Here is a 12,845-nt window from a genome sequence, read left to right as displayed (position 1 = left end):
ACCTGAAGTCGAGAGGGGAATGTTTTTCTGGAATCATTACTCATTGCTCATACCTCACAATCCCTAGAACCAGAATAGCTCAGAGGCTCCCTGCCCGCGGTTGAGACAGCTCGTCCTTGCACTGGTCTCCGGCAGAGTCGGTTGGGTTGCCGCGGGTGCTTCAGGGAAAAGGACGAACGGGTCAACGGCTGGCACAATCTCGAACGGCTTGCTCGTAGACAGGACCCTGATTGATACGCCTAGGCCCTAATGACCTCAAGGAGGTCATATAGGATGGGGATGGTCGGGTTTTTAGTTCCCCATCAATCCAAGCGCCTATACTTGAATAAGTTTTTTGTCGATCAGCCTGTTCTGAGAACGATGATGATAATCCGATGGCGATGAATACCTCCGCTCCTGGTGCAGACTGAAGCACTGCTGCGCCCCAGACGCTCGGGCGATCACGATGCTCGGAGTCGCCATGCATACTTAAATGCCTCGAATCAGGAAACTCATCATACACTCATTCATGTAGACATTCATTCCCGCAATACACTAGGCGAGAACCGATTTTTACCGAATCGGTGTTACATTGAGCTATCGATTAAAGCCGAGACATTGTTGAACAAGGTCCCTGTGATGCGATAAAAGCGGTGCGGGCAGCTCTCTCGAATTGGTCGATAATCCGATCGTCTCGCTCCTACCCATAACCTCTGACAATCAGGAGCATATTTGGGATTTTGAAACGAAGAAGCGATTTTCCGCCATCTTAATGAAGTCGAGGACCGATCCCGGTAGATAGCGGACTCGAGCTATATTGATCTGAATATGAGCACGATTTTCCGGTGTACGAGCCGCGAGGGTCTCGGAATGGAGCGTGACTTTGCGGCGCTCGGGACCAAGAGCCCCCGCTTCTCTTCGAGCGGAGAATCTTTCATCCCGAACACAATTATTATTATCGTGCCCGGTCCTTTTGGGACATTCGTGCGAGTGGGAACCTTCCGATTCATGCCCGATGTTGTTGTTCAAATCCGCCTTAGGTCCCGGAACCCTGGTCGGAGCCTTTCCGCTCGACCAAGGGGGATTCCATCATCTGCAGAGAGCCCAGGTCGGACTTATGCCTCGGAAGATCTCGACGAGATGGTCGAGAGTTTGGCGCGCTAGACGCTCCGTAGACACAGCGCGCTTTTCGCTCCGAACCCTCACCTCGGAGAAAGGCGTCACTTGGAACGTGGCATTTCGGAAGAGACTCTCGAGTGTGTTACCAACACAAAAACTTTGATTCAGGCTCTCGACTCGAGGGGGGAGCACCTGAGCAACATATCGCTTGAAGATGAGTGCGTCGAGCGATTCGGGAACGACTCCCTCCACGAGGCTGCATGTTTGCTCACAATGGATTTGCAATCTGCTCGGGGAACGCGGGCCCCGGATATCGGGTTGCTCCTGGGATCGTCCTCCGACAGGAGTCTGGGACAGATTGTGCGAAGCGATTGATTTCGCGGGCAGAGAAAGAGCACCCTCGTCAGCTGGTCATGCGTGAGAAAAACTAACTAAAAATTGACGACTCTGGAGGGAAGAACGTCATCAGTCACGCCCTCCGTCTTCAGGGCGACGACATGCGTTTCAGGAATAATCGGAACTCATCAAGTGTTCAAAATCTAGGACAAGCTCAAGATGCGAATTTTCACTCTCATCCAGCCGTGTGCCAGACACCATGGCAGGGACAATGATAACCAGCGTCCAATAGCTCGGAGTCGCTCAGGAGACAATTCATCGTGATAAAGTGGTGTTCCCTCTCCTTGACCCGACTATAGAGACGTACGTTTGATCGGGGCCTGTGGAGGGGCGAAAACTCCCGCGGACCATATGTGTGTCGCGCGGCCCTTGCGTAGTGGTGGAAAAGATGGAGCATGCGGAGGAAAGTTCAGTGAGCACTACGGGCTCCGTCTCGGACCTCCGCGTAGAAACTTCCGGTCGGACGAATCTCGTGGGAGGATGCCCCTCAGAATTCTTTCAGGGTGTGTTCTAAGGCTCGCGCAAAGGCTCAGCCGAGAAACCTCAAAAACGGACAAACTCATTCTGGTCTGATTTTTCAGTCGTCCTGACGTGACATCAGTCCCGAGAACTTTTTTGTCGTCTCGGCATGGAAGATTCATCCCTGTAGGCAAACCAGGGAATTAGAAAGAACGAGAGAACGAGAGGCGGGAGAGTTCCCCAGCTATGTAGTGTCCGAGGCCAGGGTCCGCATAAGTTTCTATTCCCCGATGACTCCCCGCGGAAGTATTGATTGTTCCCGAGCTCGAATGGGAGACTCCGGTAGCTTTGCTCACTACAGCCGGGAGGGTATAATGGCGAGACATCAAACCAGTTGACATGGTGGGCTCTGTAGGGCTCTATATCGCGGGAGAGCCTAGTTTGAAAGGTCGGGAAGCTTCGGCCTACACAACTTTGCATCGATGTCCTTGTATCGCCATCAACCAGAGTATCGATTCCCATCATACGCCAGTGGAATCCACGGAATACCGCACTAAGGAATGGCAATGTCTCAAAATGTCGTCCTGACCTTGACCGGTCAGACATCCGAAGCCGCATCCGCCATCATTTTTATGTCGTCGCTGTTGATAGACGGAGCGAATTCGTGATCGTTTTCACGACATCCAATGACGGCAAACTCATTGTCAGACGGGCATCCTACTTCCGGTGTCCTCGCCTCCCGCAGCACGTGCCGTGAATTTCCATCTGAATTGGAGCTTCTATCGAAGAGAGGAATCGAGGGCCGAGGATCTCTCACAAATAATTCAGGATCTATTCCCGCAATCCTTCTCTCGATTTCTCCCCGCGCCAAATATCAGCTCCATGCCCATGTTCATGGACTCTATTCTACTTCTGTAGAAACACGGAGCATCGGATGAAATCACCGTCTTAGGCGACCCGACGGACTCGACCAGAATACGCTGAAAGTTATACCAGACCGAGAAGCTTCTGAAGGCTAGTTAGGTAGTGGCGCACTAGAGGCGCCAACGAGACGCGACGGCTGCTGAGATTCTCGGAGGAGGAAGCCTCTTGCCGAACACTCGTCTGCTTGACTTATGAATCTGGAGAGGAATCTGTCGCATTCAACATAGCCGGAGTGTTTAGCTAGAAACAATGAAACGGAACAAGGAAAACGAAGACAGATAGGGAGAAGACATAAAAGAAGTCCGCCGTCTGATTCGATGGGAGTCTGCGGCACGTCCTTCGTCACATCGTCGAATCGACTACGTGAAATGCTTCTGGGGAGATCCCGTTTCCACGCGAGGAGAAAGACCATATTCTTGACGAAATTCTATCGGGATCATGTCAGGAGTTTGCTTCCAAACCTTTGGAGGAGTTTTCCCTTTTATCTGCGATCCATCCTAGTCAAACACTCAGAATTCGTCCTCGGCCCTGATGGTCTGTGTGTGTATAGGAATCAGGAACTGCACGGGCCCGAGTCCGTGCTGATAACGTTGGGACATGGATGATCCCACGATGCGAATCTGTGATTCCGATGACGATTCCTCTCCAGAAACTGGGCTCCCGATTTTCAAGACCGTGGGTCGACCCGGCTAACGTCTCCCGTGAAGCGTGTCCGAAACTAGAGAAACTTTGGTGGGGGGGAACATTTGTAACCGATCCTATGGGTTGGGATCGAACCGTCGACCTGAGTGAGATCTTTCCATGATTCTTGATTCTGGGTAGAGTGCTTCGCCGCCTGACTCATGCTCCGAGGCTGCCAGTCCGGACCGAAGCTCTAAGCTGAACGATCCCATCTGTCGGGTGATTTCCAGCAATTGAGTGAAGGCTCCCGCGATAATCGTTTCGGCTCGCGTATGGAGCTCTTGGACGGACCGATGTGGTCGTTCCAGGCTCTTTGGCGAATTCGATTTATGCCCAAACGGAGAACATTCTCGAAGCTGCTCCGCATCTGAGATCCGCGCCAAGAGCGATCTCCGGTCAGACCAAACTGATAGTCTCGAATCGCCATGCCCACCCAGATTCGGGGGCTCGGGCTCGTTGGCGTTTGGCTTACTTTTTCGTGATTTCTTCTTGCTACCATGTCAACGGAAATCGCTGACAGCTACTGCCCGGAGCCGACCACGCGATGCCTATGATCGGGAGAAAATCATCACGCTCAATGAGAATCGCTCAACTTCGGGGCATTCGATCGAAACAGTCCGATTATGACGCGAAACAAAGTTGTTCAAGGTGAATGATTCCTTGGGATTCATTCTATTGTTATTAGTTGTTATCGTCAATCTCCAGGAGCAGTGTGTCTTTGCCCGTGAACCCGATCGCGCCCTCCACTACCTTCGAGTGAAGGCTTGGCACTTCGAGTCTCAATGCATTCCCCTGTCTGCGGCTCGGGCTAGATGGTTCGTGAACCCGTTGGCGAATAGGGGGTTTCTTTCCTCCAGGAAGTAGCTCTTGGCGTGCTGGCTTCGCTTAAGTCCAGAGGGTCCTCAGCCAGCCGACCAGCTCTCAGTCTTTTGGTCGTGTTTGCGTCGCAGATGAGTCTGCGGAGGGGCGGAGGGCATTCTCTTCGCCTTTCTTCTCTTGTCCTGCGTCCCGAAATTCCCATATGAGTCTCGCTTCAGAATGGTCCACCTTCTATTAAAGGTGTGAAAACCTACACCCGCTACTGAATCCAACCGTTGGAGGGGAGAGATCTTGGGAGGTCGGAAATATGAACCTTCCTCTTATGTTCACTCCAACAGGTACCTTCCGAAAGTGACGGTCATCGCACGGGGGTCGCGTGGATTTAGAATGAACCACGGAATCCATACCCTTTAGGGCCGGTGCTAAGGAAATGAGATCCCATCATGCGGCGAGCTTTGTTCGAGGCTCACTCCTGATCGTGCGCTGGAATGACTTGGCGAACTCGTCGAGGCTCAAGCCGGAAACGAGACGGGCTGTCGAGGATAGGAACAAGGACGACACGTCTTGACTCTCTGGGTGCGGCGGAGTACGCTTGCGCGCTATGGTTGATCGATAAATTGAGCGCCGTGACGCAACACCCGTCCCTTCAACAATAATTCGCACGCGCAGCGATGAGCAGCCCATGGGTTCTTGAAGTGAACGACGCCGACGGTGAGAAATTGAATCGAATCCGGATGGGAGAGTGCGGGAGTGGGCAACGGAACAGCAGGCTTGATGAGAGATCCTAGAGACGAAAGAGTTCACTGAGGTCCGTATGTGAATGTGTGTATTTATAGACGATTCTGGACGGACTGTCGAATCTAAATTCGGGGCGCTCCATCAGGATCTAATCCTGAGGGGAGACCTATTCTGACCTCTAACTCTCACCGCCGAAGGAAATATTAATTTTGAAGAAAAGTGGAGTTTTTAGGCAGGCGCAACGTATCAGTAATGTCTCGCGAACCTCGCGCGGGATCTGCCACTCGGAATGTGTGTTGGCGAGACCTGCGAGCCAAGGGGACGGGGATGGACCTAGCCGAGCTTTTTGTATCGTTGAGTTGTTTCTTTCTTTCCGCTCCGTGAAACAGATGAGTCAGCGAAGAACTCTATTAGAGCCTGTGAAGCAGAGCGCTTGACAAATCGTTTTCTGAGAGGGAACAGAACTGAAAATCCCTTGCCTCTTTCATGGCACGGCAACTCTTTGGGTTCTACGGTTGTTGTTATCCCTACCGGTCCTCCTTCGCAAGGCCGGCGTCGTTTCTGTTCAGAGCTCCCGATACGTTCACCTGAATTGATCTCCGAGAGGCCGCGTAACGAGGCTGTCAATCAGGGGAGTGAGCATAGAGCACAAGCAAAGAGACACATGAGCGAGGGAAGATGGAAGATTGATGGGAATGCATTACAGAGCGCGAGCCTGATAACATCAATCAGTGATTTGAGCTCGTTTCTTGCTGCTGTCGCTGTAGTTGCCTCCGGTCCGTCGTCCGGGCTTCAAATACAACGTGATGCCGCAGCGCAATATTTTCGGGGAACGGATTCGGTAACGCCCCAATGATCGATATCATCCCCATCTCTCTCCTAGCAGAGCCCCGAACATCGAGGTTCCCGGCCAAAACTCGTATCGAGGAGTGGAAGTCTCGGAACTGATGACGATCATCTCGGTCTTCCCGGCGGACGACGCGGGATCTCGAAGAAATTTTAAGGATCAGCAATTTCTAAGAGAATTCTCCTTTCCAGCTGGTGTCAAATGCTCTCATCTTGATATGCATCAACATAATTGGTATGGTCATCCAAGGAATGCGGGAAAAAGCTCAAAGGAAGTCGTTCATGGACACTCGAAACTGCGTGCAGGCCCGACTCGATATGGAAGATGAAAACGAACGAATCGTGAGTATACCGAGTGAGATAAAGCATCGTCGCACGGTACAGGATGAACGATCACTGACTGAGGAGTCCATTTCTTGCGGAGCTCGAGAGCGCACCGAATACCGTCAACGTTCGACTTTTATTGCAAGAAACATCCGAAGAGCCCGAAGATGACCTTTGGCAATCTCTGTTCAGTTCGACTTGCTCATCACAGCGGCACGCGAAACTCGTGTCTCTGGAATGGTGGACCTAATTCTCAATTTATGACTCGTCTCATCGATTGACAGCTGTTAGTTGCCTCGTGCGTGTTTCTTCGCTGCCCGCCGACGCATACCACATGTACCTACCGCTCGTTTCCAGAGTCGACCCTTCCTCGCGTCTGATATGCTCGGAAGGCGAGGCGTTCCATGCCTTCGGTGCTGATCGGTTACGCTCAGACCTCTCGGCGGTTTTAGGGAGAGCGCTCGTGCATTTATGATCGCGAGAGAAAACGTCGCGGGTTTCTGGCATACGTTGTGCCTCGATTGATAGAGCCGATGGAGTCTGCCTCCATCATCGAAAATTCTTCGCGTCCATTGCGTTTTTTTCTTGGTGGAAGTAGGGTCCTGAAACCTCGCTTGAGTATCTCTCGCTGATCCCGTCGGAGGAGCCGCGGTCAGATGGCAGATCATAGTTCACCGGAAATCTCACGTCGTTTGGGATTCCCGTTCGTCTCGAGCACCCCCATCGGATGAATGGCGTCTTTGAGGGTTTCATAAAATCCCGGGATGGAAGAACCTAATCCAGAATGCATTTCGAAGCATCGGTTTTTTCGAGAAGTGAACTATACTTGCACGGAATGTCAACGGAGCAACAGAAAGCCCTGAGCCCTCTCTCCGGCGGACGTGTCTTGCATGTTCCTTCAAGTTTTCGAACACTCTCCGAAATCGTGCTCCAAATCTTCGAACCCTCCTAACTCTCGTTCGCCCCCAAATTCGAGCGTGTAAGAAAACCGCGTCGAAATCCTTAGTGTTTGACGTCGCGCGAGCGCATCTGGGAACCCGCGACTTCACTCGCCCTGTATCATCGCTTCCGAGCGGCATCGCGCATGTCAGTGTGGACGCGTGAGTTTGCATCGGAATTTATAGGCTCTCACTGAATTGTTGATTCTTTACAGGAACGTATCCTGTTGTCGTGTTTGCCGCAGCACGTTGCGTTGGAGATGAAAGCGGAGCTCGTCAATCCCACGGTTCCAGGACAGTTCCACAAGATCTACATCCAGCAGCATGAAGACGTTTCGATTCTCTTCGCTGACATCGTCGGGTTCACTGTGCTGGCATCGCAACTCTCAGCTCAGGAGCTCGTCCAACTGCTGAACGAACTTTTCGGGCGATTTGATCAGTTGGCAAATGTAAGTGTTCGCCGAAGGCCGGACTGAAGCGGAAGCGCCAGAGGTCGCATTTGGGGCCGCATGCGTTGGTCGGGTCTCCTTCCGGTCGGAGCTCGCTTCCTCTATCAATGCCTCCGAATAGAGAAGAGAAAAGTTATTCGGGTCGACCCCGATGCAGTCGAGCCCATTTATCGTTTGCATAATTCGCGATACCGCCCAACGCTGCGCTAAGCATGAAGTTTCCAGCTCACTTCAATTGTGCCATCCGCACCGAGAGCACTGGGTCGTTCCAGAGCTGTTCCGATTCCTTGGAAACTTCCCGGCTTGTTCCTTCCTCGTGGGCGTCCGGGACGGCTCTTCTGTGAGACTAATGCTCGCTCGTCGATGACCTCTCAGAAGCGCTCTTATCGGTTCTTTTCTCGCTGACTCTGAAGAGATGGAGGTACTCAACACTAATAAGAAAAAAAAATCAGAGGAAATCTCCATCGAGCGTCATGGATGCTCAAGGGAGATAGATATCGAGGGAATCCGCGCGGAATGAAGGGAGCCCGCTCTTCCGTTTTTGCTTTCGGGAGCGTTTTGCTCAGCGATGAAAGGTATATGCAGGACCTAATCCTTACGTACTTCTTCCTTGCTCGCAGGTGAATCATTGTTTGCGGATAAAAATTCTCGGCGATTGCTATTATTGCGTTTCCGGCCTCCCTGAAAGATCCGACCATGCGCAATGCGCTGTGAATATGGGTCTCGACATGGTCGACGCTATAAAAAAGGTAAGATATTGCCCGTTTCCACCGCTAGTCCCCAAAGTCTGGGATTCCTTAGCAGAATAAATGAGCTCAGCGTTCTAGGGGGAGGCTCCTCGTCCCGTGGACCTCCTCTCCCCGCGGATTTCTGCGGCATGAGAGGTGGTCACTGACCTCTCTTTGAAGTGGAGAGCTTCTCCCAGAGGAGTGGATAGACTCGTCCCTCGGTTCTGGCTTTCAGGGAATGTCGATCCTGCTCCGAACTGCGGCAAATCCTCTCTCCGGTTCGGAAAGTGCGCGGGTGAGCCGGAAGTGTCATAAACATTCTCCGATTTTCTTCAAGGTATCCGATCTGACGGTCGAGGCGTCAGGATGTGAGCTCAACATGAGAGTAGGTATTCACACGGGGCGCGTCATGTGCGGCGTGTTAGGTTTACGAAAATGGCAATACGACGTTTGGTCGAACGACGTGACGCTTGCCAACCACATGGAAGCCGGGGGAGTTCCAGGGTAAGTTCTCCCGTGGAAAAACTGAGTTCTCTCGCCCCCTCCCCCTCTGGGAGAACATCGAATTCTGCGACCATGAATCTCCAGACCTCTTCGATTCCAATCTCGAGGATAGTTTTTTTTGCTCCCGCTCTCTCTGATCGTGACCGCCCTCTCCCCTTCGATCTTGCTTGGCAGACTCTATCTGCGGTCTCGCACCATTCTTCGCGAGTTTTTCCTTTGATCTCTGAGGACTTAATGTGCGAGCCTATCTTGCGTCGTTCATCATGACGGGGAGACGGGCCACGGTCCTTATCTCTAATAGAGAACGCGGTAAAGCGAAAGGAATATTCTGACGTGAAAAACCTTCTTCTCTCCTATTGCAGTCGGGTGCATATCACGTCAGAGACCCTCACGTGCCTGGCCGATGAATTCCAAGTTGAACCAGGTAGAGGCGAAGATCGAAGTGCTTATCTGCGAGATCATGGGGTGAAAACTTTTTTCATCATCCCGCCTCCGCATCGTGCCAAAAAAGACATATTCAGTCAATTACAGGTAAGTGATCGGTTGGGATGCTTTCAGTTCATGTGGCCTAACGTGTTCGCCCAAGAATATGAGGCTCCCAGCCTTTTGTGAGCGTCGAGGTCTTTTGGCTGCTATCGGCGAGAGCAGGAGTAAAGCCTTCGGACATCGAAACTATCCCGCATTGTCTGGTTAGAGTCTCAGAATCTCACTTCCTCCGTTTGACCTCTGTCGGACACCATTCGCCAAAGTCATTCGAGACAGCGAAAAATCTCATGCGAACGTATACACGTATGTGCAGTCAGAATCGTACTGATCCGCCGTGTCTCGGATCTTCATGGTTCCTATTGCTCCCAGCGAGCTTGACTTCCATGAGTTCTGGCGGTTCTTCTGTAGAGATTCTCTAAATAGAACGCTATTGGAGACTTCGGTCGGAGAGTCGACTGCTGCTCGTCGTCACACCGAATGTCATCCGTGCCAACATAATTGACTTCGGCGTAATTGCGGGAGAAGCGGCTCGAAGGAATGCTCAAATTCGATAGAACGGTTGTTGGCGACGATGCGGGAAAGCATCCGTGCGCGACATTCAGTATGCCGGGGGATTCGCTCGAGAGAGTTATGAATCGGTTCCCGCGAGAGCTTGGCTCCGAATCTGCCCTACCGCCGCTGGACTCGGCGACGGCGTAGGGACCGACTTGTTGACTCCCTAGCGGTGACGGCGCGGCGCCGAAGAATCTGTAGGTACACAGTGCTGTTTTGTTTGCAAACGGAAGGAGCACTCGGTAGGGGGAGGTAAGCTCATGCATTCCCAAATAGCATGCAGAGGAATTCGCACAGAAACGAGATTGTCATGGTAGGAACGGTAGGAACGGTAGAGAAACGATATTAGGGCACCTCGGAACCATTTCGGCCCGGTCCCTGTCGCATCTGCTCCGCGAAGCCAAGCAATCCTCCGCGTAGAGAGACTATTTGGAAATCCGGAACAATACACCCTGGCAGCTGCCGTGGATGTTCTCATGAGAAATTCGATTTAATACGAGTGGCATATAGTTTATCGATCGACTCGAGGCCGGGCTGTGATCCGTGATGCCCGCCAGTCGAAACCTCAAAGGCTCATAGTTCGGGCTCGACTCCCGTCGCGGCCCGAGTTCGTGACCGCGATTTTTCGTTGCATTGCGGGGCTTTCCCCCATAGAATGTCGATGGGGACCTGTGAATAGCGCGAACTTCCAGCTGAGAAGCCGCGACGAAAGTCGAGCCCTACTCATAGTTAACTGAAGCTCGTTGTCTGCCCCCCGACAGAGCCCGACCCTCAAACGGAAACACTCTCGCTGCTTGAGACTCGGGATTCCTCTCCAAGTTCTCTGGCTGTGGGGAGATCTTCCCTTATTTCACCCTAGTCCCATATCGATTGCGAAATACTGCGATGGGCACCCAGGGGTGCAACGGGGGAGCTTCGACCGACCGGCGAGCATATGAATGAGTAATTCATATGCTCGACATGCTTGTAGACTGATAGCATTCGGAACCGCTTACGATCAATGAGCTGTTCCTTATTTTCAGAAACACCGTGGAGCGAAGAAGCTATCATTCAAGAACGTTTCAAACGTCGTGGTGAAGCTTCTTCACACTATTCGGTTTAGTATGGATGTTCCTTTCTCGAACCTGAACGGACCAACGACTCGGGAATCAAGGACTCCGCAAACTGCGCGACAGGTAAGACCTAGGTTCTGAGCGAACTTTCTCCAGCTCAAATCGGCTCGTTCTTAGACGACAATGCGAGGACTCGAGGTGGAAAGCGTGTTCTGCTGCGATCACAGGCAACAGTGCTCCCGCTTGGAGGCCTGTTATCGGCGTCCCAGTGGCAGAGATTGAAGAACGCCGAGCTCTCCGCGCGCGCCCGTCGACGTTATCTGTGCCCTTCCATCATTCAAATGAACAGCCTGCTCGTGCTGCTCATCGCATCGAGAATGAAGTGATTTTCGGCTCTCCGAAATTGCATGTTCCGTTTGCGGCTGTGATGTCCCGAGGAGGATCGGTCATGTTCTGCAGTCTGTGGTGCTCGAGGAATATCCCTGCTAATCATTCCCCGCAAAATTAGTATTCTGCATTCACACGGATTCTCGATCTGGCTGAAAGATTAAAGTAGGAAGCTACGAAAAGAAATGTGATTTACGTCTATTCGAGAGGGGGTCATCAGGGTCAGACTTGGGGAAATTGCTCATTCGCGACCGCGTTCTTGTTTCTCCGCTTCCAACGAGCCCAATATCAGGAGTTTTTGCGCGGGAAAATTATATACGTTGATATATAGGAATATGTATGACGATTGAGTGGACTTCTGCGGGCCATTCGTGCCGGCCCAGATGTGCCGCAAGTTTCGCCGCCCCGGTTTAGTTTGGGGATCAGTATGAATATATATGATACATTCTCATCCCAAACTCTAGAACTCATCCTAATTAAGATTGATCAGCAGGGCGGTTTCGCGCAAGTGGTCAATGGGCTGGCTCGACGCCAACCGGAAAGCTTCGCAGATGTCGGCGCCTCCGACTTCCACGCTCGGTCCGATCACAGCGACGCGGGTCAAACCGCTCAGAATCCTCTCCTTCCAGGGACAACCAAAGTGAAAAAGGTTAGAGGAATTTTTGAATTACTCGCATAACCGATTCCTGAGAACCTCATCTTTTCGTGAATATGATAGGGTTTTCGCGTCGAGCCACATCAGCGATATGTTCCGCTCTATCCTACGCACTGACAGCCGTTTTTGCTTTCGCCGAAAGAGTGGCTCATCACATCGTGAGCTAAACGCACTTCAGTCAGCTATCGGGACAATATTCTCTTCTCTCCAGTTCAGGGAGAGATATCAACCACAGAATACCTAATTGATTTCGAAATTGAAATTCCGGGAAAATATTCGTCCCTGATATTGATCACTCCTACGGACATTATTCGAAACCCTCTAACACCCTGTCAAACTTCTCATTCTTGTCGAGCGTCGCCCTACTAGATGTCCCAATCGGGAAAGGAGGAGTTCGTTTCTAACCGCGTCGATCATATGTTCCAGAATAAAATTACTCGATTGCGCGAAGCCTTCAGAAGGTGAGCCGCTTCAGATATCCGACAGATATCCGACGTCACCGCATGCGGAGAAAAATCTCTAATGCTCTCCGAGAGGGTACTAATCATGAGAAAGCTGAAGTTCGTCGTATTCTCTCTTCCGCAGAGGTTCATCGCTCAGTAATCAGCCAACGAGTCGGATAAATAGATTCCTGTCGCAAGCTTTGAATGCTCGTTCCAACGAGAATGAAGGATCGAACCACATCAACCCCATCACGCTCTGGTTCGACAAATTCGAAATGGAACGACGTGTAAGTGAGCTTTTGTCTTGCTAGACTTCCCAGGGCAGCGCTCTCGGATAGTACGGCTTGAGCTGCTCATAGCGAACTC

At 51.7% G+C, this 12,845-nt stretch overlaps 1 protein-coding gene across 1 annotated transcript in view; it reads left to right on the top strand.

The window, feature by feature from the left end:
- LOC100905298 (Ca(2+)/calmodulin-responsive adenylate cyclase) overlaps positions 1-12,845 on the top strand; it is a 29,861-nt gene that overhangs the window by 3,800 nt on the left and 13,216 nt on the right. The window contains exons 3-11 of the mRNA XM_029112473.1: positions 6,154-6,303; positions 7,439-7,672; positions 8,293-8,421; positions 8,738-8,904; positions 9,267-9,435; positions 10,965-11,117; positions 11,872-12,030; positions 12,463-12,497; positions 12,622-12,766. Coding sequence (XP_028968306.1) covers positions 6,154-6,303; positions 7,439-7,672; positions 8,293-8,421; positions 8,738-8,904; positions 9,267-9,435; positions 10,965-11,117; positions 11,872-12,030; positions 12,463-12,497; positions 12,622-12,766 — 1,341 coding nt within the window. The remainder of the gene's footprint in view (positions 1-6,153; positions 6,304-7,438; positions 7,673-8,292; positions 8,422-8,737; positions 8,905-9,266; positions 9,436-10,964; positions 11,118-11,871; positions 12,031-12,462; positions 12,498-12,621; positions 12,767-12,845) is intronic.

The sequence above is a fragment of the Galendromus occidentalis genome, unplaced genomic scaffold, assembly GCF_000255335.2.
Source record: "Galendromus occidentalis unplaced genomic scaffold, Mocc_1.1 scf7180000077508, whole genome shotgun sequence".
NCBI classification, from domain to species: Eukaryota; Metazoa; Arthropoda; class Arachnida; order Mesostigmata; family Phytoseiidae; genus Galendromus; species Galendromus occidentalis.
This window is presented reverse-complemented; position numbering and strand designations above follow the sequence as displayed.